Below are 12,979 nucleotides of genomic sequence, written 5' to 3'. Positions count from 1 at the left end.
ACTGGGCTAAAGAGAAAATAACTATTTATCTGTGGTCCAAAGTCTTCTTTTTAAACAAATGTAGACTTTACATTTCAATGGAAATCAAAGTAAAAAAAAAAAGTGAAGATCAGAGTAAAGGTTTTCAGTCAGTGCTATTTTTTTATCCATTTTCTGTGCTGATAGACAGAAAGTTTTAATGCACACCCTGCTTCCATCTGCTGACTAGCTCTATGGAGATCCTGATTAGAAAGTCCAGAAAGACTTGTACGACCCCACACAGCATATCAAAGAATGTTTTTCAATTTCTCTCAAAGTGCATTTTGGTGTAAAAACTATATATATACATGCAATAAATGTTGAGTTTCATAAAGAATATTCTGTATGCCAGATTCTTCTTTGTAATTTCCTATAATCTCTATGCCTTAGGTTATAAAAGATCTAATGTTGTGGTGTGTTTTCAGGGTCAAACAGCAAAAAATGTGGTATTCATGTCCACAGTGGATAAATTCAAGGAATGACACAAATGTTAACTTTGGCCTTAGCTTTGGTTTTCAAAAAAGAAACTGGCTAACTGCATTTAATTTATACTCATCTGCTGCAGTTTTCAGCACAAAAAGTCAACTCCAAGCGATGTACACGCTTTTCTGTTTGCAATATGTCAAGATTCACTGGCAGAAAATGAAAAAAACTCCTACAATTTGTGTTAAAATATTCAGAAATAGTGTTATTTGCAAAGATTGTGTACATAACACTAATATGAATTCAGTTTTCAATTATCATAGCATACTATTTTATATAAGTACATGAACCTTACAGGAAATTAGATAAAAACCAAAGAAGAACTGTACTGTACAGGTGCTGGTCATAAAATTAGAATATCATGAAAAAGTAGATTGATTTCAGTAATTCCATTTAAAAAGTGAAACTTGTATATTATATTCATACATTACATACAAACTCATATATTTCAGATGTTTATTTTGTTTAATTTTGATGATTACAAATGACAACAAATGAAAATCTGAAATTCATCATATCAGAAAATTAGAATATTACTGAAGACCAATAAAAACAAAGGATTTATAGAAATGTTGGCCAACTGAAAAGTATGAACATGAAAAGTATGAGCATGTACAGCACTCAGTATTTAGTTGGGCCTCCTTTGGCCTGTATTACTGCAGCAATGCGGCGTGGCATGGAGTCGATCAGTCTGTGGCACTGCTCAGGTGTTATGATAGCCCAGGTTGCTCTAATAGTGGCTTTTAGCTCTTCTGAATTGTTGGGTCTGGTGTATTGCATCTTCTTCTTCACAATACCCCATAGATTTTCTATGGGGTTAAGGTCAGGAGAGTTTGCTGGCCAATTAACAACAGGGATACCATGGTCCTTCAACCAGGTACTGGTAGCTTTGGCACTGTGTGCAGGTGCCAAGTCCTGTTGGAAAATGAAATCTGCATCTCCAAAAAGTTGGTCAGCTGCAGGAAGCATGAAGTGCTCTAAAACTTCCTGGTATGTGGCTGCGTTGACCCTGGACCTCAGAAAACACAATGGACCAACACCAGCAGATGACATGGCACCCCAAACCATCACTGACTGTGGAAACTTTACACTGGACTTCAAGCAACGTGGATGAAGTGCCTCTCTTCTTTTCCTCCAGACTCTGGGACCTTGATTTCCAAAGGAAATGCAAAATTTACTTTCATCAGAGAACATGACTTTGGACCACTCACCAGCAGTCCAGTCCTGTTTCTCTTTAGACGCTTCTGACGCTGTCTGTGGTTCAAGAGTGGCTTGACACAAGGAATGCGACAGCAGAAACCCATGTCTTTCATACGTCTGTGTGTGGTGGTTCTTGAAGCACTCACTCCAGCTGCAGTCCACTCTTTGTGAATCTCCCCCACATTTTTGAATGGGTTTTGTTTCACAATCCTCTCCAGGGTGCGGTTATCTCTCTTGCTTGTACACTTTTTTCGACCACATCTTTTCCTTCCCTTCGCCTCTCTATTAATGTGCTTGGACACTGAGCTCTGTGAACAGCCAGCCTCTTTAGCGATGACCTTTTGTGTCTTGCCCTCCTTGTGCAAGGTGTCGATGGTCGTCTTTTGGACAACTGTCAAGTCAGCAGTCTTCCCCATGATTGTGTAGCCTATAGAACTAGACTGAAAGACCATTTAAAGGCTTTTGCAGGTGGTTTGAGTTAATTAGCTGATTAGAGTGTGGTACCAGGGGCCATCAATTTTGAACCTTTTCACAATATTCTAATTTTCTGATATGATGAATTTGAGATTTTCATTTGTTGTCATTTGTAATTATCAAAATAAACATCTGAAATATATGAGTTTGTATGTAATGTATGAATATAATATACAAGTTTCACTTTTTAAATGGAATTACTGAAATCAATCTACTTTTTCATGATATTCTAATTTTATGACCAGCACCTGTATGTGTATAAACTGCATTTTCATATAAAGGAAAGAAAAAAGAAAGGCAGTGCCAAGATAATTATTTGTTCCGCAGTGGAGTAACGGATCTCTCAGGCTATATGCATGTGGACAAAATTGTCGGTACACTTCTTTTAATGCAAGAAAAATCAACCATGGTCACAGAAATAACTTCAATCTGACAAAAGTAATACTAAGAATTATGCGGAAAAACAGGCAATTGCTGTAATCAAATGATCCCTGTAACTGTCAATGACACTTCTGCTCTTCTCAGCAGGTATTTTGGCCCACTCCTCATAATAAACTGCCCCAGTTTAAAGTTTGAAGGGTGTCTTTTCCAGACTGCTTTTTTCAGCTCCTTCTAAAGATGGCTAATATGATTTAGATCAGGGCTCATAGAAGGCGACTTCAGAATAGTCCAATGTTTTCCTTTTACCTATTCTTTGCTGTTTTTGGGTCGCTATCCTGTTGACCTGCAACCAAGCTTCCTGACCCTGGGCAGCTCATCCCATGATACTTTTGAGATTTCAATGCAGGACCCTGCCGGAATTCAAAACGCCCAGTTCCAGGTGAAGCAAAGCAGCCCCAGAGCATAACAGAGCCTCCTCCATGCTTCACCTTACGGACAGTGTACTTTTCTAGATATGCTTCCTTTTTCCATCTGTGAACATACATGTAGAGCTGCTGTGCCTAGGCTAAAAGTTCTATCTTGTCTCATCTGTCCATTCGAATTTCTCCCAGAAGATTGGTAGTCTGTCAACATGCAGTTTGGCAAATTCTAGTTTGACCTTTTTATGATTTGTTTTTAACAATGCTGCCCTCCTTGTCCGTCTCCCATTAACTCTACTTTGGCTCAAACAACAAAGGATACTGCGATCTCACGCTGATGTTCCTTGAGCTTAAAGTTCATCTTTAAGCTGTAGAAGTTTTTCTGGACTCTTTTGTTACCATTTATAATATCCATCTCTTGGATTTATCATACCTTTTCTCATGTGGTCTCTCTAATGTTCCTGAGGTTTAAGCTCATCATCAAACATCTAACAAAGCTCAAGGTAAAGCCTTTGGTCCTTTTCCCAGCTGGCAGCCCACAGCATGTTTAAAGTCATGGCTCCGTTCAACCTGATCCATTCTTCTCTGTGCTCACCTGAGGCGAACAAAGACCTCAACGTCTTGACCTGTTCTAAGCCAAAACAAGGCTTTGTTGGGCTACTCTATAAAGCTTGGAACTCGACGCTAATTCTGACATTTTAAATTGAAAACGCTTCCTGGATGGGAAGCGAAACCTCTTCAAACATTTAAAACAAAGTTTGTTTTTTTTACGTTTTTTGGAATTTGCAATATGCAGATTCTGTGTAAATAACTGTTTAACTTTCTCCTCTTTCCTTAGAGTGTTCTGTAAGTGGGTAAAACAACTTCAGAAAACCATGACACACTCGGTTCAAACACAGTTAAAAAAAAACAATGTATGAACGTAATTTTTGTTAGGGTTCCTGTTTGTGGGGTTTGTTTTGTGTTCTTCTTTTTGTTTCTCCTTCCAACACTAGATGGTGCCCCTTCCCCGTTTGGGCCCCCTCTCACACCTGCGGCTAGTTTGGTCATCACCAGAGGAGTATTTGAGCAGCGGACTGTCACCACCTTGACGCCAGAGTGTTTGCCAGATTTGGAAGGCCCTCCTGATCCGCTGGATAAGTCTGGTCCTGCTCCCCCCTTGGAAGGAATTATTCGAGTAACACTGAGCAAGCGAAAAACCTGACAGTTTGCTCCATTGCTCCTCTGGACCTATCACAGGCCTGCCTTGTCCGCCCTCCAACGAGTTCAACCATCTCAGGTCAATACCCCCACAAACTGAACCCAGGAATCAACCAAGGACCCCGTTATTGTTTCCGGTTCCGGTTCAACAGACCGCTGGATTTTCCCCTGCAGAGAATCCCCATCTCTTTGATCTCTCCGAGAATCTCCTTAGTTGTCTTTCTCCTCGAGCTCAGAAAACCCAGTCAGGTCATTCTGAGGACCTCCTTAGTTTTGTCTTTCCACTGCTGAGAATCCCTTTTAGTTTAGCCTCTCTGAGTTTCTTGTCTTTGCTCTCTCTGGTTTCCTTTTCAGTCAATAAACTGGTTATCTTTTATGCTATGTTCACACCGGACACAGCAAGAGCAGCGAAATCGCGTCTGCTGCTTAATTTTTGCTGCTTGTACCAGTTAGTTCTGACGAAGCAGCTTTGCTGCTCTGGCTGCTGGCTGCGCGGTGCAAAAGTGGGTCTGACGCACGATGGGCGGAGCTACTCGCAGGTTTCAGCATTTTAAGTTAATTAAACTGGCGTTAATAAACTGGTTCAGAGGAGTGATCACAGCGCTCTGTATCATCAGCAATGTGTCTGTCTCGCTGCCAGCTCCCAGATCAGCTTCTCTGATTGGTTTACGCGGCGTGTCGAGCAGCAAAAGTTCAATTTTTCCATCTCGAGCAGCAGCGCGTTTGCGGCGCGTCACGCGCGTCAGATGCTTGAAGGCTCCCGACGCACTGCTTCTGCTGTTAGACGTGCTGCGCCTGCTGCTCAAAACGCGCCACGGGACATTTTGCTGCACCTTGACCCACGTCAACCATTGACTTTGCATGTAAACTCGCTGCTTCTGCAGCACCTGCTGCGTCCGGTGTGAACGCAGCATTACGCTACGTTCACACCGGATGCAGCAGGCGCAGCAAAATCGCGTCTGCTGCTTCATTTTTGCTGCTTGTACCAGTTAGTTCTGACGTGCAGCTGAAGCAGCTTTACTGCTCCAGCTGCGCGGTGCAAAAGTGGGTCCGACGCGCGTTGTGCGGAGCTTCGCTATCCTTTCATCGCCTTGCAGCTATATTTGCTTTGATCAGTCGGAATAAAGTAGTTTTAATATGTTTTTAAGTCAGAAAATCCACCTGAAAACTTAATCAGTGCAGTCAGTTCATCCAGATTACATCCCACCTTCCAATATTATTTCTGTCGGAGCCGCTCAGAGCCCCACATACCAGCGGTGCGCTGTCAGCAGGAATCCCATTCAACAGCAGCCTCTGGCCGGGTCGCCTCCTCGCGGTTCACCATTGCAGTTGGTAGGTGTTTTTCATCTAAATAATCTAAACTGCAGGCACCAGGATAATAAAAGCTAACATATTCTGTCGGCAGGTGTCAGCATTTTAAGTTAATTTAGGCGTTTAAACTGGTTTAGAGGAGTGATCACAGCGCTCTGTGTCATCAGCGATGTGTCTCTCTCCCCGCCAGCAGTGTTGGGAAAGTTCTCTTTCTACGTGAACTAGTTCAAAGTTCAGTTCACACATTTTAAAATGAACTAGTTCAGTTCATAGTTCATAATTCAAAACCAAAAAATGAACTAGTTCATAGTTCTTTCTTTTTTTTTTCATATATTGCTCAATTACACCATAGCCTACTGTAGAACCACAGACAGCAATTATTTTATCAGTTGTAACTCTGAAACTGTGCGTCAGATTTCATCTTCATATCCAGTTTTGAATCCTTATCCAACCAGGGTTTACATTAGCATTGAGGGGACAGCATTTCCCCATTGTTTCTTTAATGCTTTGTTGCTGTCCATTCACTTCACACTAGTAGCAGCTGCAGCTTTCACCCCTACAGTATATTCTCAAAAACATCAGGAAAAATGTGCTGCTTGAATGGTCTTTTTTATGAGTAATTATTAAAAGGAAAATAGGAAAGTAGTCTTTGAGGTGCAAATGTTTTTTTTTATTATTTTAATAATTTTTTCCATTTGAAATTCCATTTCAATACATACTAAAAAGGAATACTGGAATCCTGGAAAATTATACCAGGCAGGTTTAACAAACAAGTTACATGGATAGTAAAACCCTCAAGAACAGGGGTCTTCTATGTTTTCCAGACCAAGGACCCCCAAACTGATGGCGAGATGGAGCGGGGACCCCCTAACTATATATATTGTATGAAATTGTGTCCTATAGTCACTCTATTACAGATGGAGTAATGTAAAGAAATTAATTTCTCCCTGGGATTATTAAAGTTTTTCTGATTCTGATTCCTGGTTGTTGTGAAGGAAACGGTGCCCAGCTTGAAAGAGCTCCTGTGTGTCGCTGAATGTGTGCATTGATGACTGAAAGACATCTTTTGTCTCCATTTATCTGTTTACTACAGTGTGTTGATTTCATGTTAATGAGTATTTAAAGACATTTCAATTAGTGGGGGAAAAAATTGCAGGGGGGGAATATAAAAATATCAACTAACCATGCAGACCCTCATGCAGACCCCCTAGGGGTCGCGGATCCCCTGTTGAAGACCTCCGCTCAAGAAGATTTTACTAACACAAACTGAGGGACCAGGCTGAGGTAGGAATTTAAGGTTACTGAAGTGCGGATTTTTTTACTGAAAGCCGGCGGGCAAACTTGTTGCCATCATCCTCACCGACCACCTGGTCATAAAACTGTTTTAAGTGATCATACTGCTGCTTTGTCGCCTCCATGCTGCTGTGGCTTCCACACGGCATTTTGTTTTGATGACGCACGCGGCTGTAGGCTACGACACTGGTAGCTGGTGTTGCCAGATTGGGTGTTTTTCCCGCTACGTATTAAGGCCTGTTTACGGTTTGATTTAGCCGGGGTTTCGCCTGGAGGACTCTATAGAAATCTGGCAACCTATTGAACGGAGCTGAACTGAGAGAGCATGCCGTTCACAGACACCAGAATGAACGAGTTCACAATAACGTTCATCAGGCAGTAATGCAGTACGTTCAGTTCACGTTCGCCCAAAATATGAACGAGTTCATGAACTTTCGTTCAATGAACGCGTTCAGGCACAACACTGCCCGCCAGCTCCCAGATCAGCTTCTCTGATTGGTTGATGTGGTGCGTCGAGCAGCAAAAGTTAAATTTTTCCATCTCGAGCAGCAGCACATTTGCGGCGTGTCACGCGCATCAGATGCTTGAACGCTCCCGACGCGCTGCTTCAGCTGCTCAGACGCACTGCGCCTGCTGCTCAAAACGCGCTGCGGGACATTTTGCTGCGCCTTGACGCGCGTCAAGCATCGACTTTGCATGTAAACTCGCTGCTTCTGCTGCGCCTGCTGCGTCCGGTGTGAACGTAGCATTACCCTGCCTCTGAGTGGTGTTCTGCATGTGGGCAATTTTTTATGATACCATCATGACAATTTTTTATAACATTTTATATTACTATTTTTGTTGTCATCTCCGTAACCATTCTGGGTTTCTCTTTCATTAAAGGAGGGGTATCAATAGTTTTGTCTAGATGTGTATTTTAACTGATTTCATAACACAAGTGAATTCATTTTAAACAACATACAAGGCCCTTTAAATCTGGGAGATTGCATCTGCTTTGTAGATTTAGAAGATTAGAGTTAATGCGTTTGGGCGGAGCCTTCACTCAGAGAACACTGCTTCTTAAAATCACTGTGTTTGAAGATGTTTAAGCAATTTTAATGAGAATCAAACACAGATACTTGTTTTTGGTTTTTATGCAATTTTTTGCAGTAGTGAAGCTAAGTTGAATCATCATTAAAGAGGAAACACTCAGTAGATAGAAGTAGAAATATTTACTCTGCTAGTTGGAGGTGCTGGATGTGCTTATTTAAATTGCTTAAAAAAAGAGGGAATTGCTATTCTGCTGAGCTGCTTGTTTATCTTTTATGTACACAACCAGATTTAGTGGATTTTCTGACCACTCACCAAAATTTCACTATCATGAAGCCAACAAGTGTGCAGCTTTTAAACTACTGCTGTGTTCTGAAGTCCATAGTGGCCCAGATCCATATCCCCACTCTCAGTGGTCTATATACAGATTTAGCAGAGCAAAACATTAATACGGAGAAATTATGGTTTTAAAGCTTATGTAATTATCGGTTTTATAATGTTTTTAATATTCATTACCAAACAGCGTGTTTAAGTATCATGAAAAGCACTTTATAAATAAATGGTAGTATTATAATAAATAATGCAACTAAAGATACAGGCAGGGACTGAGATGGTAAGTTTGTGGGTTTTTAATATTTGGTTAAAACACCAGGGAAAAAAAAAACACTAAATTGTTTAAGAAATGATTTTTTTTTTTTTTTTTTTTGCATCAACAACATGCAATCCTTTCAGATGTCATTCTTTTCTGTTTATTCTATATGCCAGGCAAGAAAACAATAAACAAAACTTCAGTAAAGGGCTAGTTTCAGCCTGTTAACCCCACCATCCTTTTCTAACCATACCGTTGCAAATATGCTACAAAACCAACCAGCAAAGATTTCCCAGGGAAATTTATCACATCTAATGATTTCTCTGCAGGAACAGGTGACCTGTGCTCGTAAAACATGGGTGCTGATGTTTTTATTCATGTCAATCCCTCGACTCCATTACGCAGCTGATGCCTTCCAGCTGCGCCCATGGCTTGCACATGCAAACAGTACAGACCCCTTTCTGCAGAGGTAGGCACAGACTAATACACTATCTGCATATCCATTTAAGAACAGGGGAGGGACAAACGTAATACTCACAAGGTTGTTTCTTCACTTTGAATCTCCTGAATATCATAATTTAATGATTATACTGACATGCAGCATTAAGAAAATATGTCTATCAACTTTTTGCCCAAAATATTTATTTAACTTTACTTTTGTTGCCTAAATATCCTATAATAAATCTTTGTAGCACATTTCGATGTGCAGCAAGCCCACAGAATCACAAATCCTTCACCGTACTAGGGCTGAAGCACTTAATCAGATAAATCGTCATTAATCGATTATTGAAATAAACCAATTTAGTAATCAATTAATCGTTAACTGGTGTATAGATTCTAAAACATGCCCTTAGCTGACAAAGCAACCCACTTAGAACAGTAATTATTAGAAAATAGTAAAAAACAAAACACAAATTTGCATTTAACTTAAAAAAAAAACACTAGTCAGTCAAAATGCTTTACCTAAAACTCCTCAAGTGGAAAAATTTCACTGGCACCTGGTTTTATGAAGTAAAATATCTTCTTTGAGGAATCTTTTTCTATCTGATTATTAATTATTTAATAGAAAAAAATAATTGACTAACGGATTAATCGATTAGCAAAATGATAGTTGCAGAAGTGTTTGTTTCAGCCCTAATCTGAACATTTACATTTCTGATGATGGGACAGAAAAGGTCACATCCTCATACAAAGCAAGCAGTTGACAGTTGAATACCATCTTAATTATCAGAAAACTGTGTGACCCAGACGTCACACTTTGTGTCCTGTCCCCAACAGCTAGATTTGGAGCCTGTTTTTTTTTTAACCTTTACCATCCTGTCCTCTGTATTTGGTGCCAAGGTAAACATGGGTTCTGACTCAGCCTTGTACAGAATGGACCTGTTTTGTAAAGTAACCACTTTCTGACCAATAATGCACGCCTGCATTATAAGGAGTTGAAGATATTCTTCTGCCTTTCCTTTCCTGTTTTGAAGAGTACCACTTTATATTCACAGTAACAAAATTTACCAAGGGAGCCAAAGTGGGGCCAGTGTTTTTATGGGGCAGCAAAATAAAAGAGTGAAACAAAAAGCCAGGCAGAAGTTAATTGTTTGGTATATATACAGAGAAATATACAATAAGACTGAAGCTAAAAGTGCAACAACCTAATCTTTAAATCATGAACAAAAAAAAATAATTCTACAGGGGCCCCTGTTGGCCCCCATCTAGAACCGCACATGTTTACTTATAACCACAAGAAGACAAGTTTAAATCCCTGTGATCAAATGAAGTTTAACTTTTAAACTTTTTAATCTTTTTTAGCTTTACATGCCTCTTTCCCATTATCCTTTGTTTACTTTTTTCTACGTTTTGTAAAAATGGACAAATATAAAAAATATTGCCTTCAAAAGGCTCTGAAGTTAATCACTAGAGGTGACAATGAATATGAGGAATGTGAAAGTAGTTTAGATGAATATCCAGGGGACCCTACTGACATCCCTGATAAAGACCTAGAGTGAGAAGAATCTAGTGGGTCCAATTGATTCTGATGAATGTATTTCCAGTGATTTAGAAACAGAGCCCCACTGAGTATGAAGATGCAGCCGTCAAAGGACAAATTATTTAATAGAGAAGGAAACCTTTCGACACCCCTGAGAGTGAATTGATGGATGGATGGATGGATGGATGGATGGATGGATGGATGGATGGATGGATGGATGGATGGATGGACGGACGGACGAACGGATGGATGGATAGATGGATGGATGGATTGACGGACGGATGGATGGATGGATGGATGGATGGATTGACGGACGGATGGATGGATGGATGGATGGATAAAGGGATGGATAGATGGATGGATGGATAGATGGATAGATGGATGGATGGACGGACGGATGGATGGATGGATAGATGGATGGATGGATGGATGGATAAAGGGATGGATAGATGGATGGATGGATGGATGAACGGATGGATGGATGGATTAACGGACGGATTGATGGATGGATGGATGGACGGATGGATGAAGGGATGGATAGATGGATGGATGGACGGACGGATGGATGGGTGGATGAAGGGATGGATGGACGGACGGACAGATGGATGGATGGACGGACGGATGGACTGACGGTCGGATGGATGGATGGATGCTAAAAAGTGAAATGTAAACATTGGCTGCATCTGTACTAAAGCAAAAAATGGATCTAGAAAAACAGTAGTGTTGTTTTATTTTATTTTTTGTTAATCTGTGATCAGCAGAAACGCATCTGACAACAACACCTGCTCCCCTGCGGTTCTTCTGCGGTTAAGGTGTCCAGCTTTGACCAACTCGGTGTGACAGGATTCAACCATGCGTGCAGGGTTCATGCGTGGACTGTAGGAGCCACAGACAGCTCCGTGTCATGATACCCCCCACAGACACACACACTTCATCTTCCCACCATGCATAGCTTCATGCAACATAACCAATAAGGAGTCTGTTTAGTTGGAAAGCGTGACAGTGAACATGGCATCAGAGGAGATGCCGTTTATTAACGCACAGACCTTCACCTGCTTTGTTGGGAAAACCTGCATGGATCAGCAGGATTAATATCTATAACATCCAACCCTCCTCACATAGCCTGACATCCCTGCACCTTTAATCAGCGGTTACATTATCAGCCTAATTAAGGCAGGGTTGAAATGAAATGGGTTTAGGTTATTAGAGCGCACCACAAAAAAAACAAAAAACTCCAGTCTTTACGCACCTCCGCAAACAGCGGCAGCCACAGACAGGCGCTTCCCATCAAGCGCAACATCTCCCGGCTGCTGAGAGTCATCCTTCCCACCCGGTGTGTCCGTGTCATAGCCGTGGATCCTCTCCCATCTCTGGCTCCAAACCTGTCCGAACCGTTATTCAGCAGCTGCTGCCTGAAATTCAATTAAAACAGATCTATATCTATAGAGTGTGGATGTAGATGTAGGAGGTTGAGGGTGCGGCTCTACGAACAGGAGGGAAAACAGGCATCCAATAGTGTTGAGCTCTGCAAAAAGCTTCCCCCACCTCTCTCCCTCTCTCTCTCTCTCCTCCCGCACATGCAGAGGGGTGAGGTGGCGGAAAGAAAGTGATTGATTTCTGCGTGCAGCTCATGCGGGACTGAGGGCAGTTTCCTCTTTTGCTGTGAATGAAGAGGAATCAGAGCTCAACTTAGTCAGTCAGAAGCAGGGAACTTTGAGTAACATCATTTTATCCTAAAGTAAAAAAAAAATAAAAAAAAGACCAATGTTGTTCTCAGGGCCGGTTCTAGCCCTTTGGTTGCCCTAGGCGAGATTGAGTTTTGCGCCTATCTATCAGTTGTTTCGGGTATTTCTATTCACCTTCAAAATTGATGCAGCATTAAAATTTGACTCGTCTGGACTTCCTAATGGCAAATTCGTTGATGGTATCATCAAATGAGATTTTATTTGAGACCTCTTAGTTGATGCTCATCAGTGCAAGCCCATTTTGATGATTATTTGATGATTATAAATCAAACGCGCATCTACACAGCACAGCGTTCACAGACCAGTGAGATGCATAAACAAACAAACAAAAACAAAAATACAATACAGTTCAGTAAAATACAGTTCTGTTTTATGCCTCATTCTTGTAAGTTTAAAATGTTCCAATGCTCCCGAATGCACCATAGCTTTCTGACGCGCAGTGAACGCATCTCACTGGTCTGTGAACGCTGTGCTGTGTAGATGCGCGTTTGATTTTCCACTTAAGAGAAACCTTTGCAAACTCCAAACTCACGTCGGCTATCACGGTTTAGTGTTGTGTGTAAATAACAAGAGACCACAACAAATAAATCAGCCGTACCATGGTCAAAATCTTTGGATTTAATGTTGTTCAAAAAATCCGTAATGTTATAAATTAATCTGCCAAATAACCACAACTTTTTTCCCACGAGAGGTATTTTTAAACGTTTTTATATCATTAATATAAGAACCTAAGCTCCATTGAACATATTTTAATCCGTTTTCCTCGTCGATATGCAGTTCAACAGAGCGAGGCGCGCTCCCGCGACTGGGGTTGCATATTTCGGCAGGCATGCACTTTTGGGCATAACACCGGCCG

At 41.1% G+C, this 12,979-nt stretch overlaps 1 protein-coding gene across 1 annotated transcript in view; it reads right to left on the bottom strand.

Annotated features, from left to right (window-relative positions):
• The window catches only part of si:ch73-127m5.1 (neurotrypsin), a 51,277-nt gene extending 39,342 nt beyond the window's left edge, over nt 1-11,935 (bottom strand). Inside the window, exon 1 of the mRNA XM_038300775.1 lies at nt 11,628-11,935. Coding sequence (XP_038156703.1) covers nt 11,628-11,726 — 99 coding nt within the window. The 5' untranslated portion in view covers nt 11,727-11,935. The remainder of the gene's footprint in view (nt 1-11,627) is intronic.
• Nucleotides 11,936-12,979: the final 1,044 nt, after the last annotated feature.

The sequence above is a fragment of the Cyprinodon tularosa genome, unplaced genomic scaffold (assembly GCF_016077235.1).
Source record: "Cyprinodon tularosa strain WSP-4 unplaced genomic scaffold, ASM1607723v1 ctg457, whole genome shotgun sequence".
Lineage (NCBI taxonomy): Eukaryota > Metazoa > Chordata > Actinopteri > Cyprinodontiformes > Cyprinodontidae > Cyprinodon > Cyprinodon tularosa.
Note: the sequence above shows the minus strand (reverse complement) of the source record. Positions and strands in the feature narration are given on the sequence as shown.